The sequence below is a fragment of the Macrotis lagotis genome, chromosome X (genome assembly GCF_037893015.1).
Source record: "Macrotis lagotis isolate mMagLag1 chromosome X, bilby.v1.9.chrom.fasta, whole genome shotgun sequence".
NCBI classification, from domain to species: domain Eukaryota; kingdom Metazoa; phylum Chordata; class Mammalia; order Peramelemorphia; family Peramelidae; genus Macrotis; species Macrotis lagotis.
Genome location: NC_133666.1, coordinates 54181540 through 54199725, shown reverse-complemented (window position 1 = coordinate 54199725; position 18186 = coordinate 54181540). Strand labels below are relative to the sequence as shown.

The 18186-nt window shown below is 40.8% G+C and overlaps 1 protein-coding gene across 1 annotated transcript; it reads right to left on the bottom strand.

Moving 5' to 3' along the window:
* Nucleotides 1-6176: 6176 nt before the first annotated feature.
* On the bottom strand, nt 6177-6375 carry LOC141501056 (small ribosomal subunit protein uS14-like). Its single transcript, XM_074204705.1, has one exon. The coding sequence runs from the start codon at nt 6373-6375 to the stop codon at nt 6205-6207; it is 171 nt and encodes a 56-aa protein (XP_074060806.1). The 3' UTR covers nt 6177-6204.
* Nucleotides 6376-18186: the final 11811 nt, after the last annotated feature.

The following is an 18186-nucleotide window of genomic DNA, read 5'->3' as shown; positions in this document are numbered from 1 at the left end:
CGAATGCATTTCTTGAGAAAGGAGCTTGAAAAGAGACCTCATAAGAAACTATAGGCATATCTTGGCAAAGAACCATACAGCCAGATGACTCAAGTGCTCCTCTGCTGCCTTCTCACGATGAAGGGTTCTAATGGCTGTGCCCACAAAGCACAAGGGCAGAGAGGTCCTACCCAATTGTGTATGGTCCTGGTGATGGCCTGTCACACAAAGATCAGTTGAAATAGGCTCAGAGGCTCATTGTCATTGGGCTGGACATAGGAGGATGAGGTTTTTTTCTACATCAGTTCTGGAAGACCATCCATTAATGTGTAAAGGAGTTGTCATCTGTATCAGTGAAGTGTTAAAGACATTTTAGGAAAGGAGGGTAATCACGGTCAGCCTTAGACCAAACTGCCCTCTCTTGTGAGTGCCCCTCATTTATTGCCTTTTTCTTTCCCTAAGTTACTCTTTTTCTCAAATATGTATAACCAATCTTTTATCTAATCCTCTTAAATTTTGTGGTGAATTAAAAAGTATTTTCTTAGAATGCTAACTTGACTTTAAAATGAAAGGTGTTTTCTGTTCCTATATAAGGAAGAGTGTTAGATCTAGAATCCAAAGACTTTGGTTCAGATCTTGAATCTTCCATTTACTCCTGCCCTTGGACAAATTGCTTAGCCTCTATAGGTCTTAGTTTCCTCACTTGCAAAATGAAAAGGTTGGACTGGACAACCTCTAAGGTATTTTCTGGCTCTAGATACATGAATAACCCTATGACCTGAAAAGAAAAAAGAATGCACAAAGGGCAGATTCATGTTTTAACAAGAGATAGCAACAAGCACTTTCCAACTCAAATAGCTTAGCAGGGACACAATGGCTATGTTCAAGTATTTGAAAGTCTGTCATGTGGAAGAAGGATTAGAAGTGTTTGACCTCAGAGGGCAGAACTAGGAGTAATGGGCAGGAGTTGCAGACAGGAAGACTTGGGATTGATGTAAGAAGTGATCCCCAAATAGACTTAGTAAATAAATAATAGATTCCTTCCTACAGGAGGTATTCGAGTTGAGACTGAAAGAACATATATCAGAGATATTAGGAGGGAATTCCTGGTCAGGACTACATGGCCTTGGGAGAGGGCCACCCAAAGTGGAGATTCTTGGAAACTTCAACCCGATAAAAAAATGCCTTACTTTAAAATCACATACCAAAAACTGCAAACAACTCACATACAAAGACAAAAAAGTTAAAACTGCCTTGGTACATTTAAAATATTCAATTTAAAAAGATGCAATGTATATTACACATATAGACATGAACACATATATACAATACATGCATACATATGTACATACATAATATATACATACATATATACACAGACTCCAAGGAACAAGGTTTACCAATAGTCATCTTCATCTCTTCCAGGTCCAAAGGTTCAAAGAATTAGATCCTGAAGAGATCTTAGACATCATTTAGTCAAGCCTCTTTTGTAATTCTTTTTTTTTTTTAACTTTAAGGTGGTGGGGTTAAGTGACTTGCCCAAGGTCACACAGCTAGGTAATTATTGTGTATCTGAGATCACATCTGAACTCAGGTCCTCCTGACTCCAGGGCCGGTGCTTTATCCACTGAGCCACCTAGCTGCCCCTAGTCAAGCCTCTTTTGGACAGATGAAGTTAACTGAGCCCCAGCAAAGCTAAGTGACTTGTCCAAAGTCACAAAGGTTATCAAGTAAGAGAAATGAGACCTGAACCCAGGACTGCTTAATCAAATCCAGTGTGCTTTTGATCATACCACACTGCTGAGAAAAATGGAACCAAATACTCATAGCCTGACAAAGCTTAATGAAAAATACACTTTCTTTTCTGGGAATCTGGTAAGTCCCAGAAGATCTAGGATGTGTGGAAACTGTACCCATAGAAAATGGGAGAGTATATAATATTGTTTGAGAGAAGCTGTACCCTGCCACTACCTTGAAGGACAAGAGAAGTCAATGTCATTGAGGCTTCTTTATTGGGCACAAATTTTAAAATGGATTTAAGTAATGGCTATGAAGATTGGATTATACTGAATCTATAGGAGACATCATGACACGTTAGACTGTATTTTTGAATAGAGAGGGTAAATGAGGCAATGGAAAAATTAATACTTACAGCATATCATAGGCTCATGGTCTTAGAGATTGGAGGAAAACTTACTTGCAAAAAGGCATTCCATTTTTGCATGCACAATCAATATCTTTTGGACAGAAATCATCTAACTTTCCTGGGCAGTTATCAAAGTCAGTGACATTTGTGCAAATTGCTGTAAATGAGAAAAAAACAAAGACTCAACCCACCTGAAAAACTGCTCAATTAAAAACCAGACATATCTAACATATGGATGGATAGATATTTGAGAATCTGAAAATACAATCATAACAATACAATGTGCTTTCACATACGCCTTCTTATTTGACCCCCTTGCTTAATCCTGTGAGGCAGTGAGAGTTGCTGTAATTTGACAGATGAGGCAACTGAGGCTCTAGTCATCTGCCCAAACTCATCCAACTAATAAACCTGGAACCTATGTCCTGTCTCCAACTCCAGTGCTCTTTAATGAAAGAAGTCTGGGGCAGGACAAGGAAGTGTACAAGAAGTCCCTTCTCCCAAATAACATTCGATCCTATCACTTTGTAACTGACCCCACGGGAATTCAAATCACAAAGATATCACCCATTTTCATTGCAGGTTGGCATGTTTTCTCTGAAGAGGTTGATTCTTTTCCTTTATCTTAATGGAAGTCTCAACTAGGGATCCAACAGAGCACCGAACTTCCTCCTTCACCTGGTTCTAGGTTGCCAGGATAGCCCTGTGACAACTCTTCGGTTTGCTGCTCCTGAAGTATATTTGTACGCAGAGAAATATACTTTCTATACAGAAGGGAAACTTATTTTGATTCTGGCCCACCCTAAACCCATATAAACCTTCTTCTTGAGGTCTTTTGCTTTGCAGGTCCTTAACTCAGGGTAATTAGAGGGAGGAGAGTGGGATGGTAATCAGACTTCATATACTCCATTGAAATGAGGGGAAGAGTTTTTTGCCTTCATATAGCATATTTTTTTTTTATCTGAATGTAGAACACCTCAATTGCACTAGATTAAAAATGGGTTTTTTTGTTTTTGTTTTTGTTTTTTAAAGCAAAAGGTTAACAGACACCACCAATGGTATTTTGGGTGAGAGTCCAGTCCTTGAGAACAGAGGGGTGCAAACCTGGGTGTGTAGCTCATTTTAGCCAAGTGAAAGACTTCATTGTTCACCTCTCTTCACCAGTCATTCCAAACCACCAGTACCAGAGCTAATGAATCAGGTAAGTGGTATAGTTTTGTATGAGACATCAATGAGGTCATAGCTATTTTATATTAAATATTATAAGTGTGTCATTCATTTATTCATTCCAGAAACTCAGTCAAAACACTGTCACATTCTATATAACATTCAACTTGTGAGTATTTATTGAGAACACACCATGTACCCAGACCAGCTGTGGACCATACTTGAACAACCGTTGCTTTCAAAATGGCAATTCTTAAGTAGAGCACCGTGTTTAGTGATATTTTATAGATAAACAGGCTAAGATAATTTGTGGTCACATCTGCTTTCTTTCTTAAGACCTGTTCCCATTTTGTCAGTTCACATAGTTTTTCCCCCAATTAAAAAAAATTGGTCTTTACTTTCATCCTGAATCTGAAATATGAAAAACAAATCATTAGGAAATAGTCACCCAAACAATCTTGGACAGTGGTACAAGGAAAAATGTAACAAATGTCTGTTGATAGCCATCAACCCAGACTCTTCATTTCAAAGGAAGGTGTTTTAAATCTTTCTTTCCAAAAATAAAGATCATTTTTCCTCCTGACAATTGTAACCCCAGAAAGCTATTGCTATTATTAGCAACAATAATCTCAATAAGGAAGGCCATCCCCTCCCAATCTTACATTCTGTTACCACCACAGACTTAATCTTTTCTCAGAGTAAAATTGTTCATTCTTTGTATCTACCCACTAGTAACAGAAAATAATCAAAAATAGTTCTTACACTGAGCACAGTGAACAGTCAGAAAGCTGCACGAAATCAAGAAAATCTGAGCCAAGATAGAAGTGACCTCCACCATTCTGAGAGCACGCATCTAGAAGAGAAAGCCAAACTGAAGCCTTCTCACTTCCTACTGGCGGAGAATACTTATATCATACTTAAGACAATTAAAGAAGAGGTTTTCTAATTACTAGTTAACTTCTTGAATTATTCCTAGTTTCTATAAATAGCATATATATGACCCTAAGCAGGATCTATAATTGCTTTAGCCCTTGTTACACAGGGTTCAGTTAGTCACCTTTGTACATCTGATTGCACAAGCATAAAGGACTTTGTGGATTCCAGTTATCTCCTTAGTCCTAAGCATCATTGGTGGATCTAAGCAATACCTCCTGTATGATTGGATGCTACTGTCAGGCAGTGAAGGAAAAGAGAAAAAGAGGAGATAAGGAGCAGAAAGGAAAAGGTAGGGAAAGCAAGAAATGAGAATGCTGAGAGAGAAAAAGTAGGAAAGGGGACCATAACACACTTTTTGCTAGGGACCAATTACAAACTCTTGCTAGACTTTGAGGAGGCAGAAGCACTGGACTTACAATTTCTTCTGAGACAAACTGGATGAATTTGAATGTCTTGGATTTTTGCTTTCTCTGCCCCTGGTGTGGTTTGACCCTGTGATAGTTTGGTGAAATTCTTGATTATTTATTTCTATTAGCAGAAAGGGGACATGGAATGAATACAAAATACTAGCTCAGATTATAAAAATGATCTATATTTTCTAGACATATTGAGAGAGGGCAGGGAAGGTGGCCTGGAAATATTCTGAGTGGCAAGGGAAGCCAGATTGAGAAGAAGAGTTGCTTTATGCTGGCTTCTTTTTTTTTTTTTTTAATTTGAGGCAATGGGGTTAAGTGTCTTGCCCAAGGTCACACCGCTAGGCAATTATTAAGTGTCTGAAGCTGGATTTGAACTCAGGTCCTCCTGCTTCCAGGGCCAGTGCGCAATCCATGATGGATTCTTAACCTGAAATTCATGAACTTATTTCTTTAAAATATTCTGATAACTGTATTTTAATATAATTGGTTTTCTTTATACTTCTATGTATCTCATGAATTTAAGGGCACGATTCTGAAAAGGGTCCATAGGTTTTGCCAAACTGACCAGTGGATGGGGTGAGGAAGATCCATAACACAAAGAAAGGTGAAGGAAAAAAAAAAAGAAGTGCTATAGCTAATTCAGAGGGGAAAATCTCCAGGCTACTTGGACTGTTAAATCAACCTCTTGTTTTTATATCATAATCATGTCTGCACTTATCATATCCTCTTCTCATCCCAAACGGAACATTCTTTAGTAACAAAGAAAAAGAGTTAAGCAAAGAAAATTAATAAAATATTGCAGTCTGATGAGATTTGAGACATTTTGCCCTTGTAAACCCTTCACAATTCGATAACAAAGGAAGTTGGTCAACCGTTTCCAGCATTTCTCACCCTTTTTTGTCCTGGTGTTTTTTTGCTTTTCAAGTTCATATGCTAATCTTTGGAGGTCAGTGAGGTTTTGTTTTGTTTTTTATTGTCTTGTCATAGGATGATAGGATTTATTTATTTATTTTTTTTGATTTCTGGGGATTTAATGAAAAAAAGTACAAAAGAAGGTTCTAAAATTATATTATAATTTGATCTAAAATTATATTATAAAGCATCAGTCATCAAAACTGTCTGGTACTGGCTAAGAAATAAGAGTGGTGGACCAGTGGAATGGACTAGGTGCAAGAGCAGGAAACGATTATAGTAAAAGGTCCTGACTAACTTCCAGGTCTGAAAAGGAGGAAAAACCACATGTATACAGAAGTTGAAACAGAACTAGAAATGAACATTCGTTTTCTATGCTTCACTTGTTTCTATTGCATTAAAAACTAAGGGGGTAGATATGATTAATATCTTATTTTTTATTTTCACATAATTCATTGAAGAGTCAATAAGTTCACACTAAATTTTAGTCATAACTGAGATGACCTTTTTAAAATTATATATGCAAATTAGCATAGCAGGCACAACAGAATCGATCCTCAGGTGGGTAGATCAAATAGTTGTACAGACTGAAATCCAACGGTGGCCACTGATAGAGTAATTAATGAAGCAGAGGTCCAGAAATACTATTTAGTTCAACTTGATGAAGCCGATGTCTTTCGCATACTGCCGGAAGCACGGACGGCACATGTTCAGGCCATATTTTCGGATCAGGCTGTGTCTGTTCAAACAGAGGCGGCACGATGGAGACCCCTGGCCGAATTTACAAGGGTGGCTCCAGTAGAGCTGTTGGTGACCCATGGCGCCACTAGCAAAGACACGAGACAAAAGGCGGATGATAGGATTTAAAGAGGGAAATCATCCTAAAGAATTATCAGGCCAAACTCTCTTATTTTACACATGAGGATACTGAGGCCCAATGAGGGAAAATGATTTACCCAAGCAGAGTCAGGATTTGACCCTAGCCTTCAGATTCTCAAATTCAGTGCTCTTGCTATCACACCACAGGGCAGGCATTGGTTCCCAAATTGGAATTGTTTCTGTTTTCTTACCTTTACATTCTCTCTCTTCCTGCCATTCTACCTTCAAACTTCAACATTACCTTATAATGAATGCTACCTTCTCTTTCCAGGAACCAAGCTGTTTCCATTTCTTTTCTCAGTCTTTCAGTTGTGGATTTAATAGTGCCTTAAGGTCTTTCACTAGTACTAATAAAGAATTAGACATTCTTAGAAAGTATAAGTTTTATTAGTAGAATATAATTTTATTGCCTATAGAGTTGCTGAAATCTGGAGAATGGAAATCTTTTATTTGGTTCAATAATGAATAATCCCCTAGTAGGCAGCAACATTGGAACAACCATATACAGTCCTACTCTAAGGTAGCATTAAAAAATTGTACAGTCTCAACATTTTTATTTATTTTATTTAATTTTTTTAGGTTTTTGCAAGTCAGTGGGGTTTAATGGCTTGCCCAAGGCCACACAGCTAGGTAATTATTAAGTGTCTGAGACTGGATTTGAACCCAGGTCCTCCTGACTCCAGGGCTGGTGCTTTGTCCACTGCACCACCTAGCTGCCTCAGTTTGTCACTCACTCTTTTTATTTATTTATTTATTTATTTTTTGCAAGGCAATGGGGTTAAGTGGCTTGCCCAAGGCCACACAGCTAGGTAATTATTAAGTGTCTGAGACTGGATTTGAACCCAGGTACTCCTGACTCCAGGGCTGGTGCTTTGTCCATTGCACCACTTAGCTGCCCCTGGCCTTCATTCTTTTTTTTTTAGTTTTATTAGGCAATGGGGTTAAGTGACTTGCCCAAGGCCACACATCTTGGTAATTATTAAGTGTCTGAGGTCGGATCTTAACTCAGGTACTCCTGACTCCAAGGCTGTTGCTCTATCCACCACAGTACCTAGACATCTCCTCCTGTCCTTCCTTCCTTTCTTCCTTCCTTCCTTCCTTTCTCTTCCTTCCTTTCTTTCTTTCTTTCTTTCTTTCTTTCTTTCTTTCTTTCTTTCTTTCTTTCTTTCTTTCTTTCTTCTTCATTATTTATTTATTTTTAACTTAACATTTATTCTCATTTTGTACAAATAATTTTTTTACATTAATAAAATATTCTTGTTTAAGAGTAAACTAAATACCCCCTCCCCCATAAATATAGACTTGTTTGAGTGATAAAGTAAATGGGAGAGAAAAAAATTAAAATTAAAAAAATAATAGTAATAATTGTAGGTATGGCCATGGCACAATGGACGGAGCACCAGCCCTGGAGCCACGAGCACCAGAGCCCACATCTGGCCCCGTACACCCAACAATCACCCAGCCATGTGACATGCAACCCACTGGAACCCCACTGCCCTGCAAAAAACCAAAAAAAAAAAAAAGAAAAAAAAGACCCAAAATAAAATAAAATAGTACTAATAGTAGGGGTGGCTGGGTGGCGGGTAGAGCATTGGCCCTTGAGCAGGAGCACCTGGGTCCAAATCTGGACTCAGACACCCAACAATCACCCTGCTATGCGGCCCCAGGCAGGCCACCCAGCCCCATTTGCCCTGCACCCCCAAATAATAATAGTAGTAATAATAATAATAATAATAATAATGATAATAATAAATGTGTTTGAGTCTTTGTTCCATCACAAACAACTCTGTCGTGGGTGGATCACATTCTTTATGATAAGTCCGTGGCAAAATTTACTTCCATATTTTTCCACCGTTGCCATTGCTGATCGCAACTCCCTCCTTTCGTATTTCTCCACTACCATGTACTGTATTTTCTCTCTCCTTTCACTCTGCTTCTGCTGTAGGGTAGCTGAGTGGCGCAGCAGACAGATCCCTGACGCTGGGGCCAAGAGGCCCCGAACCCCTTTACCACCCCTTAGGCCCAGCATCCACCTGGCCATATGGTCCCAGACAGGCCATCCAATCCCAGCCACTTGCAAGAAGTAAAGAAGAAAATGTGTTATATCTGACCACTCTCCCCCCATGGTCCATCCTCTCCTCCATCACTCACATCCCCCCCTTCCCCCATCCCCACCTCTCCTTACTCCAGATATCTATACCCCATTGAGTACATATGCTGTTTCCTCTCCTAGCCACCTCTGTTGAGAACGAAGATTCCCTCATTCCCCCTTGCCTTCCCCCCTTCCATATCATTGCAGTAGCTCATTGTAATAAAGAAAAATCTTATTATATGAAATATCTTGGCCTATCCCCCCTCTTGTTTTTCTTTCTCCCATTACATTTCCCTTTTTTCTATTGACTCCCTTTTTACCCTATATTTTATCTTCAAATTCAGCTTTCTCCTGTGCTTCAACTATAAAAGCTACTTCTACCTGCTCTATTAACTGAGAAGGTTCATGAGTATTATCAGTGTCATTTTTCTATGCAGGAATACATGCAGTTCATCATCAAGTCCCTCATATTTTCCCCTTCTCCTTCAATCTCCATGCTTCACCTGAGTCCTGTATCTGAAGATCAAACCTTCTGTTCAGCTCTGGCCATTCCAACAGGAACATTTGAAATTCCCCTGGTTCATTGAAAGTCCATCTTTTTCCCTGGAAGAGGACATTCAGCCTTTCTGGGTAGTTCATTCTTGGCTGCATTCTAAGCTCTTTCACGTTCTGGTATATTATATTCCAAGCCCTATGAGCTTCCAATGTAGCTGCTGCTAAGTCCTGTGTGATCCTGACTGCAGCTCCACAATATCTGAATTGTGTCCTTCTAGCTGCTTGTAATATTTTCTCTTTGACTTGGGAGTTCTGGAATTTGGCTATAATATTCCTAGGGGTTGGTTTTTTGGGATCTCTTTCTTGGGGGGATCGGTGGATTCTCTCCATTTCTGTTTTGCCCTCTGCTTCTAGAATATCAGGGTAATTTTCCTGTAGTAATTCTTTGAAAATGATGTCAAGGCTCTTTTCCTGATCATGACTTTCAGGTATTCCAATAATTTTTAAATTATCTTTCCTAAGTATGTTTTCCATATCAGTTGTTTTTTCAATGAGATGTTTCACATTTTCTTCTAATTTTTCATTCTTTTGGTTTTGAAGTATTGATTCCTGATTTCTGGTAAATTCATCAATCTCTCTGAATTCTATTCTTTGTCTGAAGGATTTGTTTTCCTCAGAGAGCTTTCTTATCTCTTTTTCCATCTGGCCCATTTTGCTTTTTAGGTTTTTGAAAGGCAAATGGGGTTAAGTGGCTTGCCCAAGGCCACACAGCTAGGTAATTATTAAGTGTTTGAGACCGGATTTGAACCCAGGTACTCCTGACTCCAGGGCCGGTACTTTATCCACTGCGCCACCTAGCCACCCCCCATTTTGCTTTTTAAACATTCTTCTCCTCAATAACTTTTTGAACTGTTTTATCCATTTGACCTAAGCTGGTTCTTAGCATGCTATTTTCTTCAGCATTTTTCTGGATTTCCTTGGCTAGGCTGCTGACTTAATTTTCATGTTTTTCCTGCATCTCTCTCATTTCTTTTCCCAGTTTTTCTTCTAACTCCCTTATTTGATTTTCAAAGTCTTTTTTGAGCTCTGTCATAGCCTGAGCCCAATTTCTGTTTTTTTCTTGGGAGTCTTTAGATGCAGGAGCATGTGCTTCATCATCTTCAGACTGAGTATTTTGATCCTTCTTGGGCTCATTTGCAAAATATTTCTCAATGGTGCTCCTCTTGTTTCTGTGCTTGCTCATTTTCCCAGCCTGAACCTGGTTTTGGGGTGCTTCCTGAGCTTTTGGGACACTCTCACAAGGGTCTCAGTGTGTGAGGCTCTGTCCTCCCTCCTGGTCTGTGAATGACCACAAGAGCCCCCTCTGCCACGGGGCCGAGGTGGGGGGGCCCCTGCTGTTCTATGGGGGGTCTAGACTGCGATCAGGATCTGAATGTGGTCAGAGCCCCGAGTCCTGTTCCAGGGGCAGAGGACAGAGCTCAGCAGTCTTTCTCTCTTCACTCCCCTCCCTAGGTTCAATGGGCTCATGCCCTGGGGGCTCCTGCTTATCAGCTCTGCCTGCTTTTGTTTTCTGGATCTGGGGGTAGCCATGCTGCTCATTGTGTGCCCTGAGGGCTGGGCTCCACGTGCTCCCTCTGGCAGAGGGCCCCCCTTTGTTTCCCTAATTTGTGCCCAGCACTTCCTGGGCGTAGCTCAGGAAACTCCCTCCCCCTGCTGTGAGCCACGGCTCCCAGTGCCCTGGGGCTGCCTCCGGGAGGCTGAAGTTATTTTGCTCTGGCGGACCACCTCTCTGGCGGGCTGCCCCTCCAACCCCGGGGAGTAAAGCCTTTCTGCTCTTTTCCAGGTTACCTTGAGTAGGAGAACAGCCTCACTGGGTCCCTCTGTGGGTTCTGTCTCTCGAAAGTTTAGTTAGAGTCCTTAGCTTATGAACTTTATGAGAGAGCGCCTAACACAGGATCTGTTCTTGTCGCCATCTTGGCTCCGGCCCCCTGTCCTTGATTCTTAAAGAAGGCAAGCACATGAATTGGTTTGGAGTGAGGGGGGCCTGTGCTATATCACCAGCATTACTTTCTCCTCTGGAATCGTTTGGGTCCAATGGCCAGATAGGAATCAGGAGGACTGGACATGGTCCTGAATGAGAGGCAATGAAAGGATGAAGTGACTTGCCTAAGGTCACATAGCCAGTGAGAGTCAAATATCTGAGGCTGGATTCAAACTTTCATCCTCCTGACTCAAAGATTGACAAATTTAGGAAAACATTCCATTTTTTATTCAGTATCAAACCTCTTGGTATTTATAGATAGAATGGAAATAAATTTGATTCATCCATTACTAAGAAAAAAATGAACAGTTTAGGAATCTCCCCACCCCACTCCTCCCACCTTAAGAGAAATGACATCCCCTTTTAGGTAGAGTGGGGAGAAAGGAGTTACTCAAAGTACCATCTTGCTCTTTCTTCTGGGAACCCTTTAGTCTATCTCCTAAGAGTAGCCAGCACAGAAGACAACTTTTCAAGACCACTGAAGAACAGAAGAGTTGGGGGCAGCTAGGTGGCACAGTGGATAGAGCACCGGCCCTGGAGTCAGGAGGACCTGTGTTCAAATCCAGCCTCAGACACTTAATTATTACCTAGTTGTATGACCTTGGGCAAGTCACTCAGCCCCATTGCCTTGTAAAAACCTAAAAAAAAAAGTCAACTCCTTAAGGGTAGAGAAGGACTGGTTTTTGCTGGCTTCATTTGTATCCTGGGTGACTAGAAGAGTAGGTGATAGGTATACCAAAATAAGAAAGATTTCTTGGTCAGAGGTATTTCAGAAATGCTTGGCGATTCATTATCACAGCTCCCTAGAGGATGATTCTCTCATGCTTTTTACTAGATGAGTTTTGGCATTTGATCCAAGTCTGAAACTCAATGACCCTATGATTGAGGAGTTTGATTTATAGCATACCTTTTGTTCCAGTACTGTCAGAGTGGGGAGGGATCTCAGAGGTCATCTAGCAACTCATCTCTGAGCAAAAAGGTCTTCTACAGCCCACCAAGTGATGGTGATCAGGCATTTACTTGAAGACCTCCATTGGGAGGTAACCCATTCCCCCCCCCTTTTTTTTTAGTTTTTGCAAGGCAATGGGGTTAAGTGGCTTGCCCAAGGCCACACAGCCAGGTAATTATTAAGTGTCTGAGGTTAGATTTGAACTCAGGTCCTCCTGACCCCAGGGCCGGTGCTCTATCCACTGCGCCACCCCTCTATTACCTTTCTGGAAGTAGCCCAGTACACTTTGGAATATTTCTAATTGTTGGAAAGTTTTCCCTTAATTCAAATCCATGGTGGTGGGTGCTGTGGACTGGGACAAATAGAATTCAGTTCAATCCAACATTTATTAGGTGCCTATTCTGTGCAAAGCACTGGGAAGAAAAAGACAAAACAAAATAGTCCTCCTCAGGGAGTGTACATTTTAGTGGGGATACATGGCAAATCCATGAGTCAGAACAAAGGATAGGCAATGTCAGAGAACAAGTCTTCCACAGGGCAGTCCTTCATATATTTGAAGACAGCTAGCATATCTCCCCCTCTAAATCTCCATTTCTTAGAATAAAAACACTGAGTTCTTTCATTGATTTGAAGACAGCCATCATAGTTATCCTTTCAATTCTTTATTTCTTCAGATGAAAAATTCCCAATTCTTTCAACTGATCTTCACATGGCATGGTCTTGGGGCCCTTTATCAGCCCAATCACACTCCTCTGGAAACTCTTTACCTTACCCAATATCTTTCTTAAAATGTGGTATCCAGAACCAAATATATTATTCAAGCTATGTTATTACCAAGTCACACAATAGTGGGACTTGTCACCTCCTTAGTCCTGTATACTTTGCTTCTCTTTTGTGTGTGTGTGTGTGTGTGTGTGTGTGTGTGTGTGTGTTTTGAAAGGTAATGGGGTTAAGTGATTTGCCCAAGGACACAGAGCTAGGTAATTATTAAATCTCTAAGGTCAGATTTGAACTCAGGTCCTCCTGACTCCAGGGTTGGTGCTCTACCCACTGTGCCACCTATCTGCCCCTATATTCTTCTTCTCTTGATGCAGCTTAAGCCTGTATTAACTATGGGGGCTTACATATAATACTTATAGTGAACTCATAGTGCATTAAGACATCCAGATTTTTTCAGATGAACTGTATAGCCCCACTTACCTGATCTTGTATTTTTGAAGCTGATTTTTTGAACCCATGTAAAAAACAAAAAACTTTATTTTTATCCTTTATTAAATTTAATCTTAGATTTGGATCAATATATTCTGATCTCTATTAGATATCCTTCCCAGCTTTGTGTCATCTGCACATTTCATAAGCTTGCCTTGTCAATAATAAAAATGTGAATGAACACAGGCACTCATCTAGCTATTATGATCAAAGTCAGGGGTTCTCAACCTATTTTTTTAAAATCTGAGACCTCTGTGGTTATCTGGTGAAGCCTATAAGATATGCTTTCTCAGAAAAATGTTTTTAAATATATAAAATAAAACATAAAATATTACAAAGGAAACCAATTGATATTGAAATACAATTTTCAGAAGTGTGTGTGTGGGGGGGCGGAGCCAAGATGGCGACATGAAGGGATCGAGTCTTAGGAGCTCTCTGATAAAAACTCATAATCTAAGGACTCTAACTAAACTTTCGAGAGACAACCCACAAAGGGACCCAGTGAGGCAGTTCCCCTACTCAAGGTAACCTGGAAAAGAGCAGAAAGGCTCTGCTCCCCGGGGTTGGAGGGGCGGCCCGCCAGAGGGGTGGCCCCCCAGAGCCAAAGAACTTCAGCCTACTGGAGGCAGCCCCAGGGCGCTGGGAGCCCCGGCTCCCAGCAGCAGGAGAGTCTCCTGAGCTGCACCCCGGGGAGCATCGGGCACAAAGTGGGGGATCAGCTGGGGACCTCTGCCAGAGGGAGCACGTGGAGCCCAGCCCTCAGGGCACACAGCCAACAGCATGGTCTTTCTGCAGCCCAGACCTGGAGACAGAAGCAGGCGGAGCCCCTAAGCAGGAGCCCCCAGGGCATGAGCCCATTGAGCTGAGGGAGGGGAGTGAAGAGAGACTGCTGAGCTCTGTCCTCTGCCCCTGGAACAGAACTCTGGGGCTCTGATCACTTCAGATCCTGATTGCAGTCTAGGCCCCCCCCCATAGAACAGCAGGGCTCCCCCCCCACCTCAGCCCCGTGGCAGAGGGGGGCGCTTATGGTCATTCACAGACCAGGAGGGAGGACAGAGCCTCATACACTGAGACCCTTGTGAGAGTGTCCCAAAAGCTCAGGAAGCACCCCCAAACCAGGCCCAGGCTGGGAAAATGAGCAAGCAGAGAAACAAAAGGAAGACTATTGAAAAATATTTTGCAAATGAGCCCAAGAAGGATCAAAATACTCAGTCTGAAGATGAGGAAGCACAAACTCCTGCATCTCAAGACTCCAAGAAAAACAGAAATTGGGCTCAGGCTATGATAGAGCTCAAGAAAGACTTTGAAAATCAAATGAGGGAGTCGGAAGAAAAACTGGGAAAAGAAAGGAGAGAGATGCAGGAAAAACATGAAAATGAAGTCAGCAGCTTAGTCAAGGAAATCCAAAAAAATGTTGAAGAAAATAGCATGCTAAAAACCAGCTTAGGTCAAATGGATAAAACAGTTTAAAAAGTTATTGAGGAGAAGAATGCTTTAAAAAGCAAAATTGGCCAGATGGAAAAAGAGATAAGAAAACTCTCTGTGGAGAACAAATCCTTCAGACAAAGAATAGAATTCAGGGAGATTGATGAATTTACCAGAAATCAGGAATCAAAACTTCAAAACCAAAAAAAATGAAAAATTAGAAGAAAATGTAATATCTCATTGAAAAAAACAACGGATATGGAAAACAGGCTTAGGAAAGATAATTTAAAAATTATTGGAATACCTGAAAGTCATGATCAGGAAAAGAGCCTTGACATCATTTTCAAAGAATTACTACAGGAAAATTGCCCTGATATTCTAGAAGCAGAGGGCAAAATAGAAATGGAGAGAATCCTCCCATCCCCCAGAGAAAAAGAGATCCCTAAAAACCAACCCCTAGTAATATTATAGCCAAGTTCCAGAACTCCCAAGTCAAAGAGAAAAGATTACAAGCAGCCAGAAGGACACAGTTCAAATATCGTGGAGCTGCAGTCAGGATCACACAGGACTTAGCAGCAACTACATTGGAAGCTCGTAGGGCTTGGAATACAATATACCGGAAGGCAAAAGAGCTTAGGATGCAGCCAAGAATGAACTACCCAGCAAGGCTGAATGTCCTCTTCCAGGGAAAAAGATGGACTTTCAATGAACCAGGGGAATTTCAAAGGTTCCTTTTTTTGGAATGGCCAGAACTGAACAGAAGGTTTGATCTTCAGATACAGGACTCAGGTGAAGCATGGAGATTGGAGGAGAGGGGGGAAATATGAGGGACTTAATGAGGATGAACTGCCTGTATAGAAAAATGATACTGATAATATTCATATGAACCTTCTCAGTTAATAGAGCAGGTAGAGGGAGCTTTTATAGTTGAAGCACAGGAGAAAGCTGAATTTGAAAATAAAATATGGTGTAAAAATGGTGTCAATAAAAAAAGGGAAATGGAATGGGAGAAAGAAAAAGGAGAGGGGAATAGTCCAAGATATTTCACATAATAAGATTTTTTTTTATTACAATGAGCTATTGCAATGATATGGAAGGGGGGAGGCAAGGGGGAATGAGGGAACCTTTGCTTTCATCAGAGATGGCTAGGAGAGGAAACAGCAAATATACTCAATGGGGTATAGGCATCTGGAGTAAGAAGGGGGAGACAGGTGGAAGGGGGGGGATGTGAATAAAGGAGAGGATAGACCATGGGGTGAGAGTGGTCAGATATAACACATTTTCTTTTTTACTTTTTGCAAGGGGCTGGGATTGGAAGGCCTGCCCAGGACCATAGGGCCAGGTGGATTCTGGGCTTAAGGGGTGGCATGGGGGCTCAGGACTTCTTGGCCCCAGGACCAGGGATCTGTCTGCTGCGCCACTCAGCGACCCTACAGCAGAGTCAGAGTGAAAGGAGAAGAGAAAATATAGTACATGATAGTGGAGAAATACGAAAGGAGGGAGTTGTGATCAGCAATGGCAACGTTGGAAAAATATGGAAGTAACTTTTGTGATGGACTTATCATAAAGAATGAGATCCACCCATGACAGAATTGTTGGTGTTGGAACAAAGACTGAAGCACATTTTTTGTTATTATTATTTGGGGGAGGGTGCAGGGCAAGTGGGACTGGGTAGCCTGCCTGGGGCTACATAGCAGGGTGATCTTTGGGTGTCTGGGGCCGGATTTGGACCCAGGTGCTCCTGGCTCAAGGGCCAATGCTCTATCTGCCACCTAGCCACCCCTACTATTATTACTATTTTATTTTATTTTGGGTCTTTTTTTTTTCCCCTTCTTTTTGGTTTTTGCAGGGCAGTGGGGATCGGGTGGCTTGCATGTCACATGGCTGGGTGATTGTTGGGTCTACGGGGCTGGATGTGGGCTCGAGTGCTCGTGGCTCCAGGGCTGGTGCTTCGTCCATTGCGCCATCTGGCCATACCTACAATTATTACTATTATTTTTTTAATTTTAATTTTTTTCTCTCCCCTTTACTTTTTTCACCCAAGCAAGTCTATCTATATTCATGTGGCGGGGGGGGGGGGGGGGGAAAGGGGTATTTTGTTTACTTGTAAACAAGAATATTTTATTAATGTAAAAAAAAATTGTACAAAATGAGAATAAAAAATGAATTAAAAAAAGAAATAGAATTTTCAAATATTAAAAACAAATTATGGACTCCCAGGTTAAGAACATCTTCCCAAGTAGATGTTGGAGTCATTGATTATGACTCTTTAGATGTAGTCAGTCACCTTTGGAGTCCACCTAACTGTAAACTATAAACTATAAAACATATCTGCCTATTTTGGTCAAAAGACTAACATGCAAAACTGACATTCTGAAAAATTTTATTAAATTTTAGGTGAACAACAACTATTGCATCTTTCCTTCAGTCGAGTAACATTGCCAACAAAAGGAAAGCTAATATAGTATGACTTGTTCTTAGATGAAGCCATCTGGCTTTTTATAACTGTTAGTTTCTTTTATAAATATTGTAGAATGTGTCTCAAGCAAAATATTTTAGAATTTTTCCAGGAATCAAAGTCAAGCTACAATTTCTATGAAACTTAGATTCCATTCACTTTTTCCTTTTATGAAAATAGGAGGGGCGGCTAGGTGGTTCAGTGGATAGAGCATTGGCCCAAGAGTTAAGAGTACCTGAATTCAAATGTAGTTTCAGATACTTACTTGCAGATACTTACTTGCTATGTGACCCCGGGCCAGTCACTTAACCCTGATTATTCCAAAAAGAAAAGAATATTTTCACTTTTCTAGTCTCTAAGTATCTATCTCTCCTATTCTCTATGACCTTTTTTTAAAAAGGTTTTTTGCAAGGCAATGGGGGGGGGGGGGGGCTTTAAGTGGCTTGCCCAAGGCCACAAAGCTAGGTAATTATTAAGTGTCTGAGATTGGATTTGAACCCAGGTACTCCTGACTCCAGGGCCGGTGCTTTATCTACTGCACCACCTAGCCACCCCTCTCTATGATCTTTCAATGAAAATTTTTTTGCTTGTTTTATGAATGTTTTCTTTTCACAAGTAATTTCCAAATCTCCCTCTTAGTCAGCCTCCCTTTGAAACTTTAAAAAATAAAACAAACCAAAAATCCAAACAACAACTAAGCAAAATCAGCCAACACATTGACTGCACTTGGACTGTAAATATTCCATATCCATAGTTCTGCCCCATCTTGAATGAAAGCAGGGAAATCTGTTTCTTTGTTCCGCACTTGCTAGCTTGGTCATTACAATGTGTTGCTTCATTTTATTGGTTTGCTTACATTGTTGAAGTCTTTGTGCTGTTCTAATTCAGCTTCTTTCATTTTGTGTCTATTCATATATTTTTCTATGTATCTCTTTTAGTTGTGATTTAACAGCATGATAATATTCTATTATATCAATATATGATACTGTGCTTTGCATATAATAAGCACTTATTCAATGTTTCCTTTGTTTGATCATAGTCTAACTGGGGAGATATGAGTGACACAGGGAGATATGACTCCC